Here is a 19,903-nt window from a genome sequence, read left to right on the forward strand (position 1 = left end):
CGGCGGGAGGTGGCGGTGTCCGGGCCCGCCTGGAACCGCCTCAAGCTGCTAAAGAGCCCAAACGACCGCATCCCGTCAAACCTGGAAATTATGAAGGCTCTTGGCTTTACGGACCGTTGCCAGAGGTATTTATTTCCCTTCCGGGCGTCGTTTCAAGGCAAGAAACCTAACAGGAAGGTGAGGTGGAGGTGACTGAGTTGTCTTCTGCGGCGGTGATGGGGGTAGGAAGGTGCTGTGTGAAACCAGGATGGGTACAAAAAATAAGGGAGTTGACCACAAAATTACCTTGGAAAGGAGGCGGTAACATCTCATGATCAACTATCATCATTACTACATGTGTGGTATTTTTAAAAAAACTTATTTCCCTCCATTTTGTGCAGAAGTAAAATAGCGAATATTGTGAAATTCTGTGCCTTGGCATATGTTAACAACAGCTTGTACTCTGTAAGCAAACAAAAATTCCTTAACTAAAAAAACCAAAACCCACCGTTGTAATATCAGCTCTAAAAGTTCATTCAGAGCACCAGACTACTTCATCCCTAACTTCTCTAAGTCATTGGTTACTTCATTATAAAAAATAGTAGGTAACTACTTGTGTGATTCGTCTAAAACCCAGTATCTATAAACAGCAGGGGCTATCGTTATTTGTCTGCCTGAGGTTTAACTACAAGAACTACGGTGGATCATTCTGGCAGATGTCTGAAAATTTCTGGCAAACAAAATAGAAAAACTAAATTGGAACTGACACTGTGTTGACATGCTCTAGATTAACATTTCCTAGAGCTACAGCAAGACAAACACGATGTGGAAGGCACACAGCAGAGTCACATGTTATTTGGTATAAAAACCTAAACAATATATAAAAAAAAATGCTGTTGGCCCACATTCAAAGGATCCAAAATTCACATTGACAGAAATCATATCAGTTGCACTCAGAACACTGAAAATGTCTAATTTATACTGTAGATATGTAGAATTTGAAACTATCCAGTTATTCATTGGTTTAGATACAGGACTGTTCACTGTGAGGCTACCATTTTAATTCTTAGAAAAAGAAAGATCTTCTAGCTATTGACTTTAAAACTGCTCAACCCCTTTCTTGTTATCCTGGGAGATATCCATTCCTGTGGTCATCAGAAGAGCTCACAGTAGCCTTCATTTAAGAGAAGAAAAATATTCCAGGGTTCCAAAGACCAATATGAAAAAACATCACCAGTAATTATACTTTTGAGGAGAGGAATCCAGTTCAAGGCCCCTGTTGGCTATCGGCATCAAATTATAAGAAAAAAAAAAAAGGGTTTCTCTCAAATTATCAAGACTTAACTCAGCCAATGCCATTCAGATACCACCAGGCTGTCAATCATATTTGGAGCACAGGTATGGCTTAGCAAGATACCTCACTCATCCTTCACCACCTTCAGTCTCTCTGGCTTTAAATTACAGCACCACACTGACACGCATCATTATAAGTTTGTTAACTTAGGACATTATATATATAAAAATAAAGGTCACTCAAAAAACAAACCCAAAGCAACCCACAGCCAAAAGAAATCGTTGTCATCTTTAAGTTAGTTTCTGATGGTAAAAACAGGATTATGCACATGGCAGTGAGGCAGCTAGAATCTCCAGTTAACAGAGAGCCCATTGACACTGGACACTGTCCATAAACGAGAAAGGCTGGTTCCCCATATTGTTTGCTATGATTAAAATAAAATTGAAGAACCATCTGCACTGACAAAGTGAGCTTTCAAAGTCTGTTATGCATGCGTGGTTGTAGTTTCTGCCTTTCTTTTAATGAAGCCAAAAGTGGTGTCTCAGTGGTGGAAGAGTTAATTGGTTGCCAAGTTAGCTATCTGTTAGCCGTGCTGAACAAATGCCAGGACCCAGAGAAAGCACTTGCTACAATAATGATGAACAGTAGAAGGTGGGAGGAATATTATAATTTAATGCCAACTGAGCTCTGATTTTTTTTTTCCTGGAAATGTGAGGTCAGCCTTGAAAGGTGCATTACAGTGATTGCATATAGGAAGTGACAATGAGGATGAAGGAGAAATAAAAACAACCAGAAATTAATTACAGAAGGTGACGCACATCGAGTCAAGAGAAATATGATAAAGGTTTCAGAAAGTATTATTGGAATATGCCTCATGATGCTATTTTCCAGGGAACTGGCTTTTTGGCAAGGTATGTACTGCTTCTCTCCCAAAGAGAAATGTTGCAGTAGTCAAGCCTGACAGGTGCTTATAAATTTCTTCAGGGCAATCAGAGACCTTTTCTTCTACAGTACCGTAGACTGTGCAATATAGGCTGCCAAACTGAGGAAAGAAATGTCTAGGAATTGATTGGTAAAACCATTGAAGGCAAAGGGGCTCAGCCCTTGCACAATGGCTGTGGGGTGTGACATTTTCCTAGCAACCCAACAAGTTAGGGGTTACACAGTTTTGCAACCCTCCGAACAGGCACAGCTGGTCTCTCTTACCCCCTGTTGCTTTCACCTCTTTTTTTCCACAAAAAAACCTCTAAAATTGCTTTCTCCTGCATGCATCCTGCCACAGCACTGTCTGGAGCAAGACAAGTCAGTGTGAGCTAAAGACTCACTGTCACGGGTTGCTACATCACTCGCTCTCTCCTTCACTGGTGTGCCATTGGAAAGAGTATGTTGGATGAAGTCTCAATGGGTAAGCACACATGCATGCTTCAACTTTGCTTGAAGGAAACAGCTTACCTTCATACCTGGTGTTAAGTTGCACATAATATGTGCAGGAACAGCCATGTTTTTAGAATAAAATGCACAGCACGGGTACTGATACATCCACTTTAAAGCAAATTATTGCACCTTTATCATTGCCAGATTCCTAGCAACATAAGCTGCCATCGCAACAACGCACAGCTGCTCTGGCGTCGAATATTCATTAAATGAATTCATACTGTTTTTTTTATCTTGGCACCCTGCCCACCACACATTTTCATGCCAAGATAAATTGCTTAGTCATTTGTTCTTTATGTCTCTTAATGGCTTTAAGAAAAGAACTTCATATAAGGGCCTTTTTACTTGTTACAGCCATACAGATTTCCAGCATGTCTTGGGCTCTCTTAGGCTAGCATTGTTAGGAAGGAGTTGGGTGTCTCTTGTGCAACAAATTTGTTTCCAAGTTATTCCCAATACTTTGGCCCAACACTGAATAGCAGTCGTAGACTGGGAAGACAGGGATGCAGAAGCAAAAGCAGAGGAGGACATTTTAGGAGCAACAGGCCTCGAGGAAGAGGAGACTGTTGTAATTACTGGGGACAACCAGGTCACTGCAGAAGGGAACACACAGTGCAACTAAAGGGCTTCCCAGCAGGACCACTCAGCCCTGTGGAGCAATCCTTACCTTTTGTGCAGTCACTAATGGATACAAAGTTTTCCCCTTCTTCTAATGACAATCTGGTCTTTAAACCTTTTAATTAAGGAACATAATTGCCCCTAATTGATACAGAAGCAGCTTTTTTTTTTTTTCTTAATGCAGTGGATTTATTTATCCAGGCTCTCAATACCTTTTTTTTTTTTTTCCACACTTGGGGAAGATACAGGTAACATAGGCAAGGCTCCCTCAGGGCTACACTGCATCCTCCACTAGTTTTTCCAAAATTATAGTAAAAAATTAGCAGGATGTCGGGTTTTAAAAAAACATATCTGTTTTGATACGCTACATTGATGATTTATTTATGGCTAAGGAATTGTGTACAGCTGACACCCGTACCTTAGTTAGCTTTCACGTAAATTACCAATTCTTTCTAAGTGTAAAATATCTGGGTTACATTCTCCAGGAAGAGGAGTGGCGTTACTGCCGGGTCAGGTGTGACATCAGCCCCCCTCAGGAGGCTGGCACAGACACACTAGAGGGAGGCCCATGAGCAAATAATAAACGAATAAACCTCGTAGGTGCCGACGGACGACTACCGATAACAAACCGCAGCCCCTCTCTCCCGAGACCCACTCCGAACCTCAGGAGCCTCGCCCCCGGAACCCCTCTCCGCCCTGCCTCCCTCACAGCGCCCAGCCCACCCTTCCTCCGCTGCGGCGGGGCCACCGGCCGCTTCCCGGTGCCACCGGTTGCGGCAGCCCGCCCGGTCCTAGCGGAGCTCCCCCCATCCCTGGCCTCCCGCGGGGGAAGGCCGCGGCCATGGAGAAGTACCAAGTGCTGGGCCTCGTGGGGGAAGGTAGCTACGGGGTGGTGACCAAGTGCCGAAACAAGGAGAGCGGGCAGATCGTCGCCGTCAAGAAGTTCCTGGAAAGCGAGGACGATGCGGTGGTACGGAAGATCGCCGTGAGGGAAATCAAACTGCTGAAGGTGAGCAAGGGGCTGTGAGGGCAGCGGGCCTGTGTTTTCCAGCAAAGTCAGACCAGATCGATGGCTTTGTGTTTAAATTCGTAGCTCCTCGTACAGCCGGGAGACGTTTCTGTTAAAGTGCAACGTGTGGCGTGAGCCGATGCACCGAGATGGTTGATGCAGAGCGTGACCTTCTTATTTTGAAGCTCCTGTAGTGACTACTGTAACAACCTGCCCCGCTGTGGGCAGGGGGGACGATGCAGCTCAGCACGGGTGTTCCCTGGGGAGGGAGAGCATCTGTGTGCGGGTCCAGCCTCTGCTCTGCTCGAGGTGCCTCTTCACCGCGTATTTTTAATCCTAGTCATGTGTTTAAATACCTTCATGAAGACAAATGTCTCCTTCGAGCAGAGTAGTAATCTTCATAGCTGAGTTTTTCTTGTTGTAAAGGTGTTTACTTGTTTGGATCTGATGGGTGTGGGTGAGGTCTACCTGTAGGGAGTTGATGGGTTCTTGGGAGGAAAGTGCCTCTTGAGAGTCCTAGTCCTTTCAGGATGGTGTTTATCTAATGAAGTTATAGGATAGGTGTAAAATTAAGCTGTTGAGTCAGTTTTGAAAGGGAAACACTGTTACTTCTGACTACAATTTACAAAGTATAACTAGCAAAGTCCAAACCCGAAGAGACTTGATTAGGCTGTTTGTATTTTCTTGAGCAACCATTGTGGATTCATTTAGCCTTTGAGGTGTAGCCTTGCAGAGCTGTTTTTCGCTTTGGCTGGGTGCTGTGCTGGATTCGCCTGGCTAAACCTGACTTGATTTAGTATCTCGTGTGTTTATGTGCCCTGTATTCAGCAGGGAAAGGTATGAGGAAGGGAGCCACAGGTTTCCATTGCCTCCCGGTGGTAATTGCGTCCCCCTGCATTGTGTATCAAATTTGAGTACCTTGCTGCTGTGAATTTGCTGAAAATGGGAGAAATGCTGAACTTCTAAAACCTGCAGGTGAATAGTGACCTGATGTGTGACAGTGTGCCTAACCAAACTAGCTACCGGTATTACCTGATATGCTTCTAGGGAAGTTTTACTTTATTAATGGCAGGCTTATTTATTTAATTTCCTGTCAGGCTTGTACTGCCAGAAAGAGGCTGGAGGAGGACAGGTATCGAATCCCCTGAACCTTATCAATCGATGGCTAGCCCCTAGGCTGAAGCCAGCTGGCATAAGGTCCTTTGCTGTTTGAGTGCATGATTTGCCTGGTATTGATTGTGGATGCTTTATACTCACCTAAATGGCCAGTCATACTTCAGCCTGCTGGCTTCTTATTGGTGGTGTTACGTGGTGTAGCCTCATTGTGTGGCTTGGTTTGTTAAAGGTACTTCTCTTCATGGGCTGTAGATACTCTATCTGGGAAAATACCCAGGAACTTTAGATAAACAGGGGTTTGTGTGTGTGCTTTTCAGTGTTTTGTCCTACAGTTCTGCTTCCTCTCTCGGCTTTGTTCTGCCTATAGAAGTTTTTGCACGTTCCTAAACTGTTTCACTGACAGTTGTTTGTGCTGCGTTCCTTCATGAATAGGATGCCAACCATTCAGGGTGGCGTGCCAGGACATACATCCCTTGTTTTGCTTGCTCTTTTGACCACCTCCAGTCCCTGTGTTTGTCACCATAACCTCTAACAGTAGTTGCAGCATTTCACTTCTTCCCTTGTCCTGCAGGCAGTATGCACAGGGCAGTGCTTGACCCTGTGTGTGGCCACACATGGTAGTTTTAAGAGTTGGTATACAAGTGGCATGTCTTACGAAGAAATGAAGGAAAGTCTTGTTGTGGTTGGAGTGCATCTAGGCTTTTCCTCTGATGTGAGGTGTTCTGTGCAAGCCTGCCTCCCTCCTCTTGGCTGCCATGAGTGTCTCTGCGAGTCTGCCAGGCTATAGTCCCTGCGCTGTGAAGGAAAAAAAAAAAAAAAGTGATCTCTGCCATCATTGTAAGAGCCACAGACCCTTAGAATTGATAGAAATGCATGTGCTGGAGCTTGAGACACATCCAGCAGCTCCAAGCATTGTCCCCTCAAACTCTTTTAAAGCAGATCTGTGTAAGCCTGTATCATACTTGATCTGTTGGCCAGGCTCACTTACTTGAGTCAAAGCATGTACCACCTCCCAGGTGCACTGGGAATTAACTTGTTTTTATGAGTAAATGGGAACTTAGCAAGGGGAACATTTCAATAAATGTGGCCCCTCATGGTGAAAATAAATACTTAGAGATTTTGTGGTTTTGTAGTTTCTTCACTTGCATGCTCCCTATGAAACTAGGGTGGGTTTGGGTTTGGTTTGGTTGTGCTTTTTTTTCTTTTCTCCTATTCCGGAGTTTGGGCAGAAATTTCATCGTGGCTGAAACCAAAAAAAACCAATTCAGGTCTCCTGTGCTGAGAAGAAATTATTCTTGAGAAAAGAGCTTTTTTCTAATTGATCATCTTTTTTAAAATCTGCACTTTTCAGACCTTTTAAGAAATCTGGGTCTTTGACAGACCCAGGTGCAGGTTGGCTGCCACTCTCTCTGGACTGGCAGAGCATTTCCCCGACAAGTCCCTGTGCTGTGCAGTCCTTTTGCATCTTCCTTGGTTGCAATCCCTGGGCTCTGGTGCTGCCTTCAGGCAGCCTCCAACGATATTTTCCTGCTAGGCTCTGAGCTAATAAGTAACTGCTCATTGTAGCATGGTTTGTTTTGTTAAAGTGGTGTGCAATAAACCAATGTTACAAATGTTTAACGAATTCGAGGTGGATTCTTGACTGGTCAGAATGTGATGATGAAATAACTAGAAAATACAACAGCTTTGTTTTTCTTTTCATTTAAGTTACGGATTTTTTTCATCTAAACTATATTCAGCTTTCCCTTCTGCATAATATTGGAAAAAAAAATCTTCAAATCCTTGGCTGGTCAGTTTTCATTCTGAATCCACTAAACACAGTTCAATAGAAGCTGTTTAATTGTTAACACTATTATAGGTAAGAATTATGAACTTTCCTTTTATCCATTCAATATGCTTGTATTTTGGCTCATGTTAGTTATTGTAAGTGGGTATAAGATGGCAGTGCCAACAGAAATGCTTTGGGAGGGTTTGGGAGGAGCTTAAATGAAAAGTCTTCTATCGGCCTTATAAGAAAAAATTAAGATACACAGAGTAGTTGGTGATGGATTGTCAGCTAGGTAGAACCGAGAGGTGTTGCAGCTGCTTTTGTTCTTCTTTTAAATTGGGATGTAAGAGATTTTTTTTTTTTTAAAGAGAACCTAGAGAAAGGTATGACAGAGAAGAAGAGTAAAACTTGATGGAAATAATGCGAGAAAAGAGATGAATCAGCTTGGGGTTGTTGGGAGAGGCAAAGTTTTCTTAAAACAAAACACTGAGAGCTGTCTTCAGCAATCCTTTGGGTCGTGTCTGGAAGGGGTAGCTAGCATTGCTCCTTGTGCCCTGCCCTGAGGGAGCAGGCAGGGTAGCACAGTGTTACTTGGTCACCTTGATGAGGATTTCTCCTAAAGGAGTTTGAGTCACAGATACAATGCCCAATGTTACATGGGGACAAGCTGTGTTTATTGCTGTTTGTAAGCAGAACCAGGGGGCTAGCAAGGAATCTCTGCAGCTCACCAGTCATGATTAAATACCCTGTTGTTCTTGTTGTGGTCAGAGACATGCTTGGCAATATGCTGAACTTTCCAGTACAATCTGTCCTGCTTTGTCTTTCCTGCTAGCGTGGGGACCTCTGGATTTTCCTTTGCCATGGAAAGTCTTTCTGGGAGATGTCGTTAGGTGCCTGCTGTCTTTCACATGTTAACCTCATGCTTCTCTGGAGTTCTTTTTGACTTCCTTCCAATTTCTTTCATGTGGAACATAAGCTTGCTCTAAAGCTTGTCAAGATCAGGGCATGAGTTAGTGTCACCTCTTATGTGAGGAGAGCACTGTGAGAAGCAGAACACATGAGATTTTTCCAACAACAGAACAGTGTATTTTGAGGATCCTCAAGAAATGTCCTTAGTCAGTGTTTTATTTTTAGGTTATAAAGAGAAGTGTCTCCATATATGAGGTGGTAGAAATCCTCCAGATAATGTTAATAAAATAAAATTGACAAAATAAAACCTATTGTAAAATGTTAGTATGCTGATTTTAAGAATAAATGCAAGTAAGTGCCGTGACAAGAGGAGCATTCCAGGGCAGTGCACCAGCTGGGTTGCAGTATCTGGTCTTAGTTTACATGTTACGTGCTGTCAGACTCTCATATTTCTTGTTTTATAACAGCAACTCAGACATGAGAATCTGGTGAACCTGCTGGAAGTGTGTAAAAAGAAGAAACGGTGGTATCTGGTGTTTGAATTTGTGGATCACACAGTGCTTGATGACCTTGAGGCATTTCCAAATGGACTAGACTACAGCAGGGTTCGGAAATACTTATTTCAGATTATGAGAGGAATAGCGTTTTGTCACAGTCATAATGTAAGTATACACAAGAAGTCGGCTCTGCAGTTAACCTTGAATGAATAGATACAGAAGTGTATATTTCTGATACATGTTAAGACAGAGAAATAAAGCTTTGGCTGAAATGGAAGAGGCAGCGCAGAAGGGCCAGACCGAATTTTGTATGAAATGTCAGAACTTGATGTCAGCTAATCCAGTAGTCTGTCTCTGATTGATTTGTGAGAGTGTTTCAAAGGAAGGGATCAGAAGTCCGTGGGCATCCAGCTTCGTGGCACCTTGTTACAAGTTGACTTACCTTGCAGAGGGAGATAGTCTTATTTTCAAAAGTTTGATTGTGATAAAAGTATGTGTAAACATGCAGGCTTGCTTTTTTTCTCTTCAATATTTTTAGGTTTTTGTTCTCAACTGATTTGTAACAGGTTTGCCAATTTAATCCTAGTTGTATAACTATATATAAACACATGCATCTATTTATTTTTATGTTTGGGAAACTGTGTATCTTATGAATTCCTAAAATACTCTTCACATTTAACTTGTAGGACATGCCCATGGCCCTTGTAATATTTAACAGCTTTTAAACTTGTCAAGCCCACATTCTCAAGCATAATAAATTGTGCCTGTTGAAATACCTATAGTAAATACACCCACAGAACATATGTGGAGAGATACATAAAATAAGTGCTTCTGTGTGCAAAAGTGAGGTTCTGTGTTTACCTGTGCACATGGGTCAGCACTTGTTCATTGACTGTGTGCACATAGCTGTCTTTTACAGACTTCTTAGGTTTCCCATGCTTGCAAAAATGTAATTTTCTACCTGGATGTGAGAAAGCTACTATTTTTGGTGAGCCAGTCAATTTACATTGTAGAAACAGGGAATGTTTTTTGTCTTGACTTGCTTTTCTCTGTGCAGATAATACATCGGGACATTAAGCCAGAGAACATACTAGTTTCCCAGTCAGGAGTTGTAAAACTGTGTGACTTTGGATTTGCCCGTACCTTAGCAGCTTCTGGGGAAGCTTACACAGACTATGTGGCAACCCGATGGTACAGAGCTCCGGAGCTGCTGGTGGGAGATAGCAAGTATGGCAAGTAAGACTGGCATGAGAGACTGCAAAAGGCTTGTGGGACGTGTGGAGGGGGTTTGCTCTGGTTTTTGGGGAGGCAGGGAACTATCGCTTGGCAAACACATGAAAGGGATGCTGTTCAGCATTCCCTGGTTATTCACTTGTAAAGGTTTAAGCTTTCCTCTTCTCTGTCCCACTCTGCAGCTAACTACTGCCAGTGCTAGGCTTTCCTGGCTCGAAAGGCAAGGAGAGCTCTTAGCACTCCTGGTCTTTGTCTAGAGGAGCTTTTCAGTTGCCATGCTGGTACTGGGGGAGGCTATAATAGACCTCACTCCTCTGCAGCTGGAGTCATGGAGGGAAGGCAGAAAAGTCCCTCCAAACAATTCTGGACAGACCTTTCAGGAGGGCGGAATGAGATTTTTCTTACTGGGAATCCTCAGTGCCACAAAAGCAAGTCAGAACTTAAACTGTTATTCACAGGTCTTGTTAGTACAAATGTGCAGCTTTATGTATGTCTCTGTATTACTTAATATTCAGTAAATGTACCTGAAGAGCGGAAGCTTATGGAAAGAGTAGCTGCTTACCCTTGTACTCTTCAAAGTGCATGATTCTGCTCATGTGTTGAGTTGTATTAGTATTTTTAAAGCACTGGGGTTTGGAACCTGATTTTACATCTGTCAGGCTTCTGCTAGCACTTGTCTGCTTCAAGAGCTGAATCCTTGCCATTCATCAGAGCACTTGTTAGCTTGGAAAACAGCTGTCTTGCTGTTTAGGGGGGCAAAGCTGTCCTCAGGGCTTGTAACCTGCTGAAGACAGGCTGTGTGTACTGGCCTGGCTCAGCCTTTAGATCAAAGAGACAAATGAAGCTGTGCTGAGCTGGGGTGTTGTTGTTTTTTTTTCCAGGGCTGTTGATGTGTGGGCTGTTGGCTCTCTGATAACAGAAATGCTTACAGGAGAGCCCCTCTTCCCTGGAGATTCGGACATTGACCAGCTCTACCATATCACCAAGTGCCTGGGTAAGAACAGCCTTTCAGGCACCTAGTGCCTACTTAAATAATGAAGGGGTCAAGTACATTTTGACAGAGGGAGGAGGGTGTGGGGAGAAGGGCTGTGGTGTGTGTGCTGTACAATTTCTGAGAGTGTGTACTCTTAGTGCCTTTTACAAAGGGGGAGTTAGGAGCTTGTGAGTACAGCACCAGTTCACAGTGCATTGGTGGAAAGAGAACAGGCTGGACCGTAGCCCTTACAGTAGTGCTGAGCCAGTATTTCAGCCTCTCACATATTTCACGGGACTGTTCTGTTTCTTCCATGTGGTTACTTTGCATGATTCTAGGTAATTTAATTCCAAGACACCAAGAGTTATTCTACAAAAATCCCCTCTTTGCTGGTATGAGGCTGCCTGAAGTGAAGGAGGCTGAATCTCTTGACAAACGATATCCCAAGCTCTCTGCTTCGGTGCTAGATTTAGCCAAGGTAATTAACCGATTGTTTACTAATAATGTTTTTACTTGTCCTTCACCTTAGGGAGCTGAATAGAGCCTACAGAAAAGGCTGAGGCTGTTAAACTAGCTTTCAACTACCCATGCAATGAGGAACTGCTTGGATTGGTAGCTTAGTGAGAACTGCAGGGATATGACAGCTACTGTCGTTGGTGACAGGGGAGACTAAGCCACTCATCTTCAGAGCAAAATGGTGACTGCATGTCCTCCAGGGAGGATTGGTAGCATATTGTGCCCCACTAATTGTCTTCCAAGGAGATTTGAAAGATGAAGGAGGGCTTGTGTGTTGAAAGGATCCCCCCATACACCTCACTGCATCCCTTAATCTTTTGAAAGGTCTCCCAACAAGCTTTGCCCCTCGTTTGCTACTTAAGTTGATGCTTTGTAGATGATAGACAGTCCCCTTACTTCCCTCTCACTAGCAGAGCTGTGTGGATATAGCGTTTTCTGCCAGCGCTCCCTCTACCTGCTGGTGGAGGCACTGCGAGCAAGTAGGCTTGGATGGGATGGCACCTAAATGTGTCCTTTGCCCTTGGTGCTGTGTCTGCTGTGTGGGAGTTAGGAAGCCTACAACTTTGAAATAGGTTCTGAAGAATCCTTCCAGGGAGTGTCTTCTGTACTTTCACACAGTCATCTGGAGCACCGATATGTTGGGTAACTAAAACAACCTTAACAGATTCTAAAGCCTTAGACAAGCAAATGTAACTGAAAACAAGGGAGGTGTACAGAGAGCAGAGTGATCTCTCTGTATGACAGGTATTCCCTATGCAGTGAGTCTTTGTGAGCATTAGTCATTGGAATGGAAACAGCCAGCAAAGATTAAATTTTTCTGGTGGTGTCTCTTGGGCTCGCCACAGTATAACAGGCCCTCGAAGGGGCAGTTTTGCAGCTTTTTTTCTTGACATCATTCAGAAATGCTGAAGTCTTTTTGTCATTTCTAATGTATTTGCCTTCTAATGTTTACATTGATTTGACAGAAGTGTTTGCAGATTGATCCAGACAAAAGACCATCCTGTGCTGAACTCTTGCAGTGTGACTTCTTTAACAAGGATGGATTTGCTGAAAGGTAAACAGTTCACTTCTTGCTCAAAGCAGGCTAATATTAGAAGGAAGTTAAGCAGTTGCACTTGAAGATTGCATGTTGGATTTGCAGAGCTGACAGCTGCTGAATGCCTTGGTTTTGTTTGGTTTCAGTCTTCCTGGAAGTAGGAGAACAGTTGAAAGGGAGCACATTGCAGCAGCATGTTTGTCTCATTACCTTGTCATGACATTAATTCATCAGTATGCACACCCAGTGTCATGCTGTATTGGGTAGTATAGTCTCACACTGCATCTGCACCAGACTGAGATATAAACACCTTTATTGATGTAATGTGAAAAGCATGTGCTTGTAAGATTTTATTTATTTTAATGGATACATCATATTTGGCTGTCTTCTCGTTAGGTAAAAAGGCATGATGTGTTTGATTACTTAAAAGGCTATAGGAGCCTGCGCTGAACACCAGTTGATGATGACACCAAGATTAACTGAAGTCTTTTTTTTTTCTTTTTTTCTTTTTTTTTTTTTTGTCCTTATATGGAATGTAGATTTGCTCAGGAGCTTAAATTAAAGATTCAGAAAGATGCCAGAGACCATCAATTACAAAAAAAATCAAAAATCAGCAAAAAGGACAAAGATACTTTAGAAGAAAGAAAGATGCTTGGTGTCCAGGTTGGTCCAACCTTGTTTTTCAAACCTGTATTTTTTTTTTTCATGTTTTAAAATCATTATATAAGTGTGTGCAGCAATTTAAGTTCATAGAAAAAAATACAAGCATAGTTGTCTATTTCATTTTTTTAAAAAAAGGTTAGATAAGTGTGATGTGCCAGAGAAGCTCACCTTTGGAGGCCACTGTGAGTCTAAACAGCGCTGAAGACCTTGTCGCCCGATTCAGGGCAGTATGTTAGGCCTGCACCCCAACAGCTCTGGCACTTGGTGCAGTACAGCTCACAGGCCATTGTGTAGAAGTTCTGTGCCTTTGATTCTGGCTCTACAGCTGCTACATGGTTGCTCTGGTGCTTGGCTTGGCAGTCTGCAGGTGGTTGTTTGGCCAGTCCCTTGCAGGTAAACTACATTGTGATGCAGTTACTGGCAAATGTAGAGCTGAAGGGAGAATTGGTTGGGAAGCGTAAGTCATGTTGAATCACAAAAACATGCTTGTATACTGCTGTTTAACCTGTGTTAAAGCCCTGTATCCAAAATTACATATTTTGCTTTCAATCAGACACTAAGATGTAAAGGCTTCAGAGTGACTTTGAGGTGACATTGAGCTCAGTTCTTATATCTTTGGAAGTGACACAGGATATGGCTGTTCTTAATCATTTCCAATCCCACTCTAAGGTGACTTATTTACAGAGGGTGTTGGAACCCTGACAAGTCTCTTCCCGTTTGATGGAAGACAAGTTTTCTACTAAAACCGATACCACCTCCACCAGATCCTTGCAGAATCATGCAGGTTTAGGCTTCTGATTTCTTTTTCCTGCATGCACTGCTCTAAGCTATTTTTTAAACATGACTGTAAGAGAAAGACAATTCTTATCTTCCCAAACAGGATCTCAGCATTGACCCGAAAAGCAGAGATGCAAAGCTATTAAAGGCAAAGCGCTCTAAAGCTGATGCAGAGAAAGCAGACAGATCCTCCAACCTGAGCTCCCTCTTCGACAGTGCAATCAACCCATTTAAAATAAGCACTCAAACGAGTCTAAAAGATTCCAGCAGCAGCTTGGACTATGCCAGGAATGCAGGCATAGTTATCCCGCCCATCAACCAGAACTTTTCTCCCACTATGGTTGGGATGGGTCCTGTTCCTGGGAACCTTAATTACAGGTATGGGAGCAGAACTAGAAGAGCTTTTATCCATCATCCCTGTTGTCGAGGAACTGTAATGTCCTGAGAGAGAAGGAGGGTGATGATGTGGGAAGGCAGGATATGGGTTTGGGACAGGACGGGGCTAGGAACAGCTCTTGGGTGGAGGACTGTGTGTGGATCAGAAAGGGCAGCTTCACCTTGAGCAGCTGTGCGTGTCCACACAGGCAGAGGGTCCCTGTGTTTCTGCGTGGGGCAAAGCTCTGCTGAACAGCAGCAGTTTGCCAGCTGCTGTGACACTGGCCTTTCTTTGACTCGTGGCTTGTCCTTTGGACCAAGCTTCTCTGTTAACTGAGCTCATGAAGGATATTCTCCCCGAGCCTTCTTTCTAAGCATTTAATGACTGTTTCTGGATATCTTGCATTTGTTGTTTTTATATTCACCGTGTTACCCCAGTTAATACAAAGTTTGGGGCATTTTTGATTACAGGGTTGATGAAAAGAGTAAAAAATACTTGAACCCATTTCTAAAGCAACGGAAGCATTCTCCAGCAGGCCATTACAGTGTAAGCTTGACATCGGTAAGTCATCTGTCTTTCCCCCTTGGCAAAGCAAAAATAAATTCTGAACTCAAGTATGTGTTTTATTGTCAAGAATCCCATCTGTTGCAGCCTTCACCATAACACCCAACTAGAAATATTATTTTCTTTACCCCTTTTTTCCTACAGGTGTGTGATCTGTCATCTTTTATATGAAACATATTTTGTTTCAGAAGGCAATTTTAAATGAGGGGAGCAGTCCAGCACAGGATGTCTGAGACGTGAAATATATCCATGGCCTCCTGCCTAGCCAGGAAAAGTAGACGGTGTGTGCTGTGCTACTGAAGCAGAATTGAGGATTTGGATTTAACGTGGTCAGGGCCTTATTTAGTCATGTCATAAATGCATTAAAAATTGATAATGAAAACAAGTGAAATGGAAAGCTTTCCACCGCGCCTCACTACATAGGCAATATTTTTTCCACACCTACAGGAACATTTGCCTTTTTGCAGATAGCTAATCCAAGCCATTCTCCAAGGGCTCTATTTTGTCTCTCTGAAAGCAGTCTCACTTAGATGATTGGGGTTTTTTTGCTGTACGTGTTCCATAATTTATACTGTATAAATGACACTTGTGCAGAATGGGTTCCTTCATAGGCATCAGAGTCTTTTCTTTTACTCTTGTGCAAGTTCCAACTGCAGCAGAACATTTCTGTGTTGATTCATTTTTAAGCTTGAAAGTAGCTTTGTTTTTTCTATATTTTCCTGAGCTGGTGCTTATGCCCTTGATTACAGGTTACTAATGAAAAAAACATCCTTCACGCAAATAGGAAAAAATGGGAATTCTCCAGAACAGATGTGCGTTTGCCAGAACTAAATCATCTCCCTGAACTGAGAGGAGTGGAAGGTATGAGCTTTGATGTCCTCTAAATAAAACATGGATACTAAATAAGTGGCATGAAGCAGCTTACATTAAAACCATCATCTCTTGCTTCCTTAACATGCATTGGTTGTGTTTTGCAGTGTGGCATCCCCGATTTCTGAGAAAGGAAAATAAAACAGTTTCGGAGTCCCGTGTACCCTCCCTTGCTGCTATTGACCTCCATAACCCAAGTCTGGCCTCACAGCAGGTAACAAAGCAATACAATGGTTTGTGCTGCTCTGTATTTGTTTGGTTCAGGACTTTCTAAGCAGCATGACCCACAAATTTGCTGTGTGACTCTTAACAGAAGCAGAACTTGCTTTGGTTTCTTAACTGTCTAAATAAAAGGACCTGAGGCTTTACACTAGGGGAAAAGAGAAGGGTCATGGATGAAACATGAGGCTCTATTTGTCTCTCTGAGGTTAGCTAAATACTAGATTCAGACACCATGAATTGTTGCTGTTTCAGCTGGCTGGATCAAGGTGGAAGTAAGCTTGATTTACCAGAGTTGAAGAGAGTCCATGAGGGACATACGTCTTGAGGAGATCTGTTCTGGCTGTGTTAGGTGTTGAGGGGCCAGGTGAGCTAGGGAGGGAAAAAGCATAGGAGCCAGGCATAGGGAGAGAAGGGGAAAACTTGCAACTCTCTTTAAAGATTAGTTCCTCAGTAATATTGAGGTGTTGTTTGAGAGGTAAGTAATTCCACAGGCAGTCACTTTGGCTACCTTGCTTCCAGGTGAGATTTGACAGACTATATGGGAAGAGAAGTATTTTTGAAATCTGATCAAAAACCAGATTTGTTTTAACTTGCATGTTGGCATTGCATATGTCCCTAGAAGGCAGCTTTTGATTGTTCTATTTATTATACTACACTTGGAAATTGACACTCTCTTTTTTTCTTTCCCAATTTACAGTTGTCAGGGACCTTGATTCCCGATGCAACAGAAGCCAGCTTCCCTAGAGTTGAGCACTAGCCTTATGGAGATGATCACACCTGTCTGTGAAAGGTAAGCTTTAATTTCTGCAGTGTAATCTTCTGGTGGCTTTAATTTCTGGTGTCTTTCAAGTGGATAGTTTCATGAACACTTACCTGGTTAGGAGGTGCAGTGGGAAAATCCTTTTACACTTCACATTCTTGGTTAGGCCACCTAGTCAAGACAGGCTTCTTACTGAGGACAGCACACAGCTTTCTTTACAGATACTGAAGTTTACTGTGGCAGGTGAATTGTTTTCCTGAGCTAATGTGCTGCAAATTAAGAAGCTCATGAAGTTTAGGGTCGAGCAAGCTGATAGAATAACAGAAAGGGGAAATGGGCTGCCTTCACATGGGGAGTTGAAAAAATGGGTTATATGTACAGCACTGACAAGTGTATCACAGAAAATGGACTTTCCTGCAAGAAGGGAGAAAAGCATTTGTGGGGGCTTGTCAAGCTTAACATTAGGGAAACTTTTTAGTAACTATGTCATGCAATCTAAATTTACTTAATGGAGCTGTTGATACCTCAGTGCTCTCCAAGCACAACAGAGGAGTGGGAGAGGAGGTTTAGCAAAAGTCCTGGCTTTGTGGTTGACTTGTAGTCTTAAGAATGAAGTACTGAGTTTCAACTCCACCACTCTATTTGAACCTTCACTCAGCCTTGCATCTTGGCATTCCATATTGTTTAAAGCTGAGGCTTTTAAATGTGGTTTTAATAGTTTCTTGTCCATTGAAAGACAGGCGGTTCTCTAAGCAATATTGTCTGAAAGAAAACTCGTATAAAAAATTTTGTGGTTTTGTTTGTGTTTTTTCTATTGGGGTATTGTTACCTATTGTTGCTCAGCATTTTCCAGGGAGTTTGCTGTATGTCTTGGAGTTTGTCTCATCCTCTTGAAACCAAGAACTGCAGTGCTTAGCTGAGGGTTTTTACTGTCACGATCTCCCCTCTTTCCTCACTGAGGCTGGGCAGAAGGACTGCACAGAGGGAGCAGAAGTTGAGGAGAATAAAGAGGGAAGGAGACAAGGTGCTCTGGAAGGGTCTTCAGAGGCTGTGCTTCAAAATGTTAATCGGCTCTATTGGAACCTTCCTTTTTGAGGAGAGGGAGCAACTGCTGTCTCTGAAATCTCTTCACCAATGCTGCACATGCTCTTAATCTATATGAGTGGATTTGTCACTCACTTATATTCATGTGATGTGACGGCTTAATGCTGCTAGGGAGAAAGAAGAAAAACCATTGAGATGGGAAGCAATCCTGATAATAGAAGTGGGGGAAAAATAAACCTTACTGAATATGTCTCATCTGTGAAACACAGAGGTGTAAGTGCACAGCTTTAGCAGCATATGGTCATATAATGAATCACAATAAAGGAAGCATATGATCAGTGACTACCTCTGTGGTTTTGTTAGCCTGTCCATAACATCGTTCTGCTTTTCTCCTCTTGATGCAGGTGGCTGAAACAGTGGGAACAATCTGCCTGAGTTTCCAGGTGCTAAAGCTGCAAAGTCCCTGCAGGAGGGAGAAGGATCCCTTACTCTCTTGTTAGCGCAGCAGACTGTCATGGGAGGTGGCTCAGGTCCAGCCCAAGGACAAGCTCATACTACCCTTGCTGCTGGATTTCTTGCATCCAAACCAGCTCCTGAAATGTTGACTTTCTGGCCTAGGGCCAGGTCTTGTCAGAGGTCGCTCAGGGATAAATAGTGATTATTGGTGTGTGACAAGGGCAGAAGGTGGTTTGGAGGGTTTTGAAGGAAGTTGGGCCTTCTTTTATTTAACTGCTGCCCTCTTGAGGGTTTTCTTTTTAAAGGAATGGTGAAGAGAGTAGATAGCTGCCAAATTTGCCATGTTTTTGTGGGCTACCTAATTTGTATTGAAAGCACCTTTGCCTTGACAAAAATGCCAGTGAAGAAAATGTGCAAGAAACACATTTAAATGTGTCAATGTTTCCAACTGTTTCTCTGAAACCCTTGCTAACGCTCAGCAGCACATGTGACCTTGTGTTAAGTTCCTTCCATGCTTTCGTCCCCCAGTCTTTGGGTGGTTGTCTTTCGGGTGTTTCGCTGGGCCTGTTGTCTGGCTGTGCTGGGTGAATGTCTGGCTGCTATTAATGGTGAAGGAAGATTATCAGTTTAAAATCCTGAGCCGTGTAGCAAGTGGCATGTGAAATGGCTTCTGTGAGCTCTCAGTAACTCACTTAAGTCATCAGTCCCTCAGTTTCCTGGGGGAATGGGACATGTAAGTGTAAAACTTGACAGTGGCTTGTTGGGAAAGATGGCATTGCTTGGGACTGTTCCGAGACCGTTTTTACTTAGCTGCTGTCACAGCTCACACCCCTGTACAGTGGAATGAGTTTTGGAACTTGTCTTTGCACAAAGTACGCCCTTTCCCATCGATGTGTCATGGCAGAATACAGTATGAATGTCATTGTATTTTAGGGCTTTGTGGCTATGCTGTGTTTTGACATGTATCTTAAAATTTGTAAATAAAAGGGTATTCAGATTCCAAATTTCTTGGTACTAGTGTGTGCTTACAAATTAAGATATATGCACTTAGTCTTCCCTGGACTTGGTGTTACTTGCTCACTCGCATTGGTGGCATTACCTGCATCGAAAAAATAGGAATTTTGAGTATTTTCATTTAACATTGACACGTTTCTAGCAACCATTTACAAGCACAGGTTCCTAATGCCCCTCTCAGCATCATCCATACAGCACGTAGCCAACTGTGCTCACCCAGTACGCCCTTTACCTTCCCAGCCCGGCTGGCCTACGGGCGATAGCACTGTTACACTCCCAGTGCCCTGCTTTTCCTTCACCGCTATGAACCGCTCCAGGGTACCTTCCCGTTGTACCCATAGCAAATGCTCCCAGCTGGCCACAGCAGTCACTTAGTTAACCACGGGCAGATGAAGCAAGCTACTTGCCTAAAACCTAGTGGGAAATCACCACAGCTTCAGTGGATGGAGCAGCGCCCCAACTGGGACCAGGTCGCTCTCCCAGCACCAGCTCCGAGATGCTCAGCCGCAGCACCCGTGGGTGGGGGGTCCTTGTCTCGGAAACGGCAAACACCTCCTCCTGGAAAACCTCCCGTGCTGCGTCAGGCAGCCGTGATTTTCGGTTTTGTTATTTGGAGAGGGAAAAGTTTTAGGGAATGGGGGGCGGGGGTAGGAAATGTCGGGCGGTGAGGTAATTCGAAAGCGCGCAGCGGCACCATCACCCGCTGCTGCCGGCGGCCCCCCGGTACGGCCGAGTGCTCGGCAACGCGGCGGCGGGGCGGAAGCGGAAGCGGCGG

At 43.5% G+C, this 19,903-nt stretch overlaps 2 protein-coding genes across 2 annotated transcripts in view; both read left to right on the plus strand.

The window, feature by feature from the left end:
• Positions 1–3,678: 3,678 nt before the first annotated feature.
• CDKL2 (cyclin dependent kinase like 2) lies at positions 3,679–19,111 on the plus strand. Its single transcript, XM_026847486.1, has 13 exons — positions 3,679–4,334; positions 8,595–8,789; positions 9,682–9,860; positions 10,739–10,851; positions 11,169–11,308; positions 12,312–12,400; positions 12,922–13,045; positions 13,926–14,200; positions 14,669–14,759; positions 15,512–15,623; positions 15,740–15,846; positions 16,552–16,644; positions 18,063–19,111. Exons 1-12 carry the CDS (start codon positions 4,167–4,169, stop codon positions 16,609–16,611), a joined length of 1,653 nt encoding a protein of 550 aa, XP_026703287.1. The 5' UTR covers positions 3,679–4,166; the 3' UTR covers positions 16,612–16,644; positions 18,063–19,111.
• Positions 19,112–19,782: 671 nt separating this feature from the next.
• RCHY1 (ring finger and CHY zinc finger domain containing 1) overlaps positions 19,783–19,903 on the plus strand; it is a 5,136-nt gene continuing 5,015 nt past the window's right edge. The window contains exon 1 of the mRNA XM_026847893.1: positions 19,783–19,851. Within this exon, the coding sequence (XP_026703694.1) occupies positions 19,783–19,851 (69 nt within the window). The remainder of the gene's footprint in view (positions 19,852–19,903) is intronic.

This window comes from Athene cunicularia, assembly GCF_003259725.1.
Source record: "Athene cunicularia isolate RWA chromosome 4 unlocalized genomic scaffold, athCun1 chr4_part2, whole genome shotgun sequence".
Classification (NCBI taxonomy): Eukaryota; Metazoa; Chordata; class Aves; order Strigiformes; family Strigidae; genus Athene; species Athene cunicularia.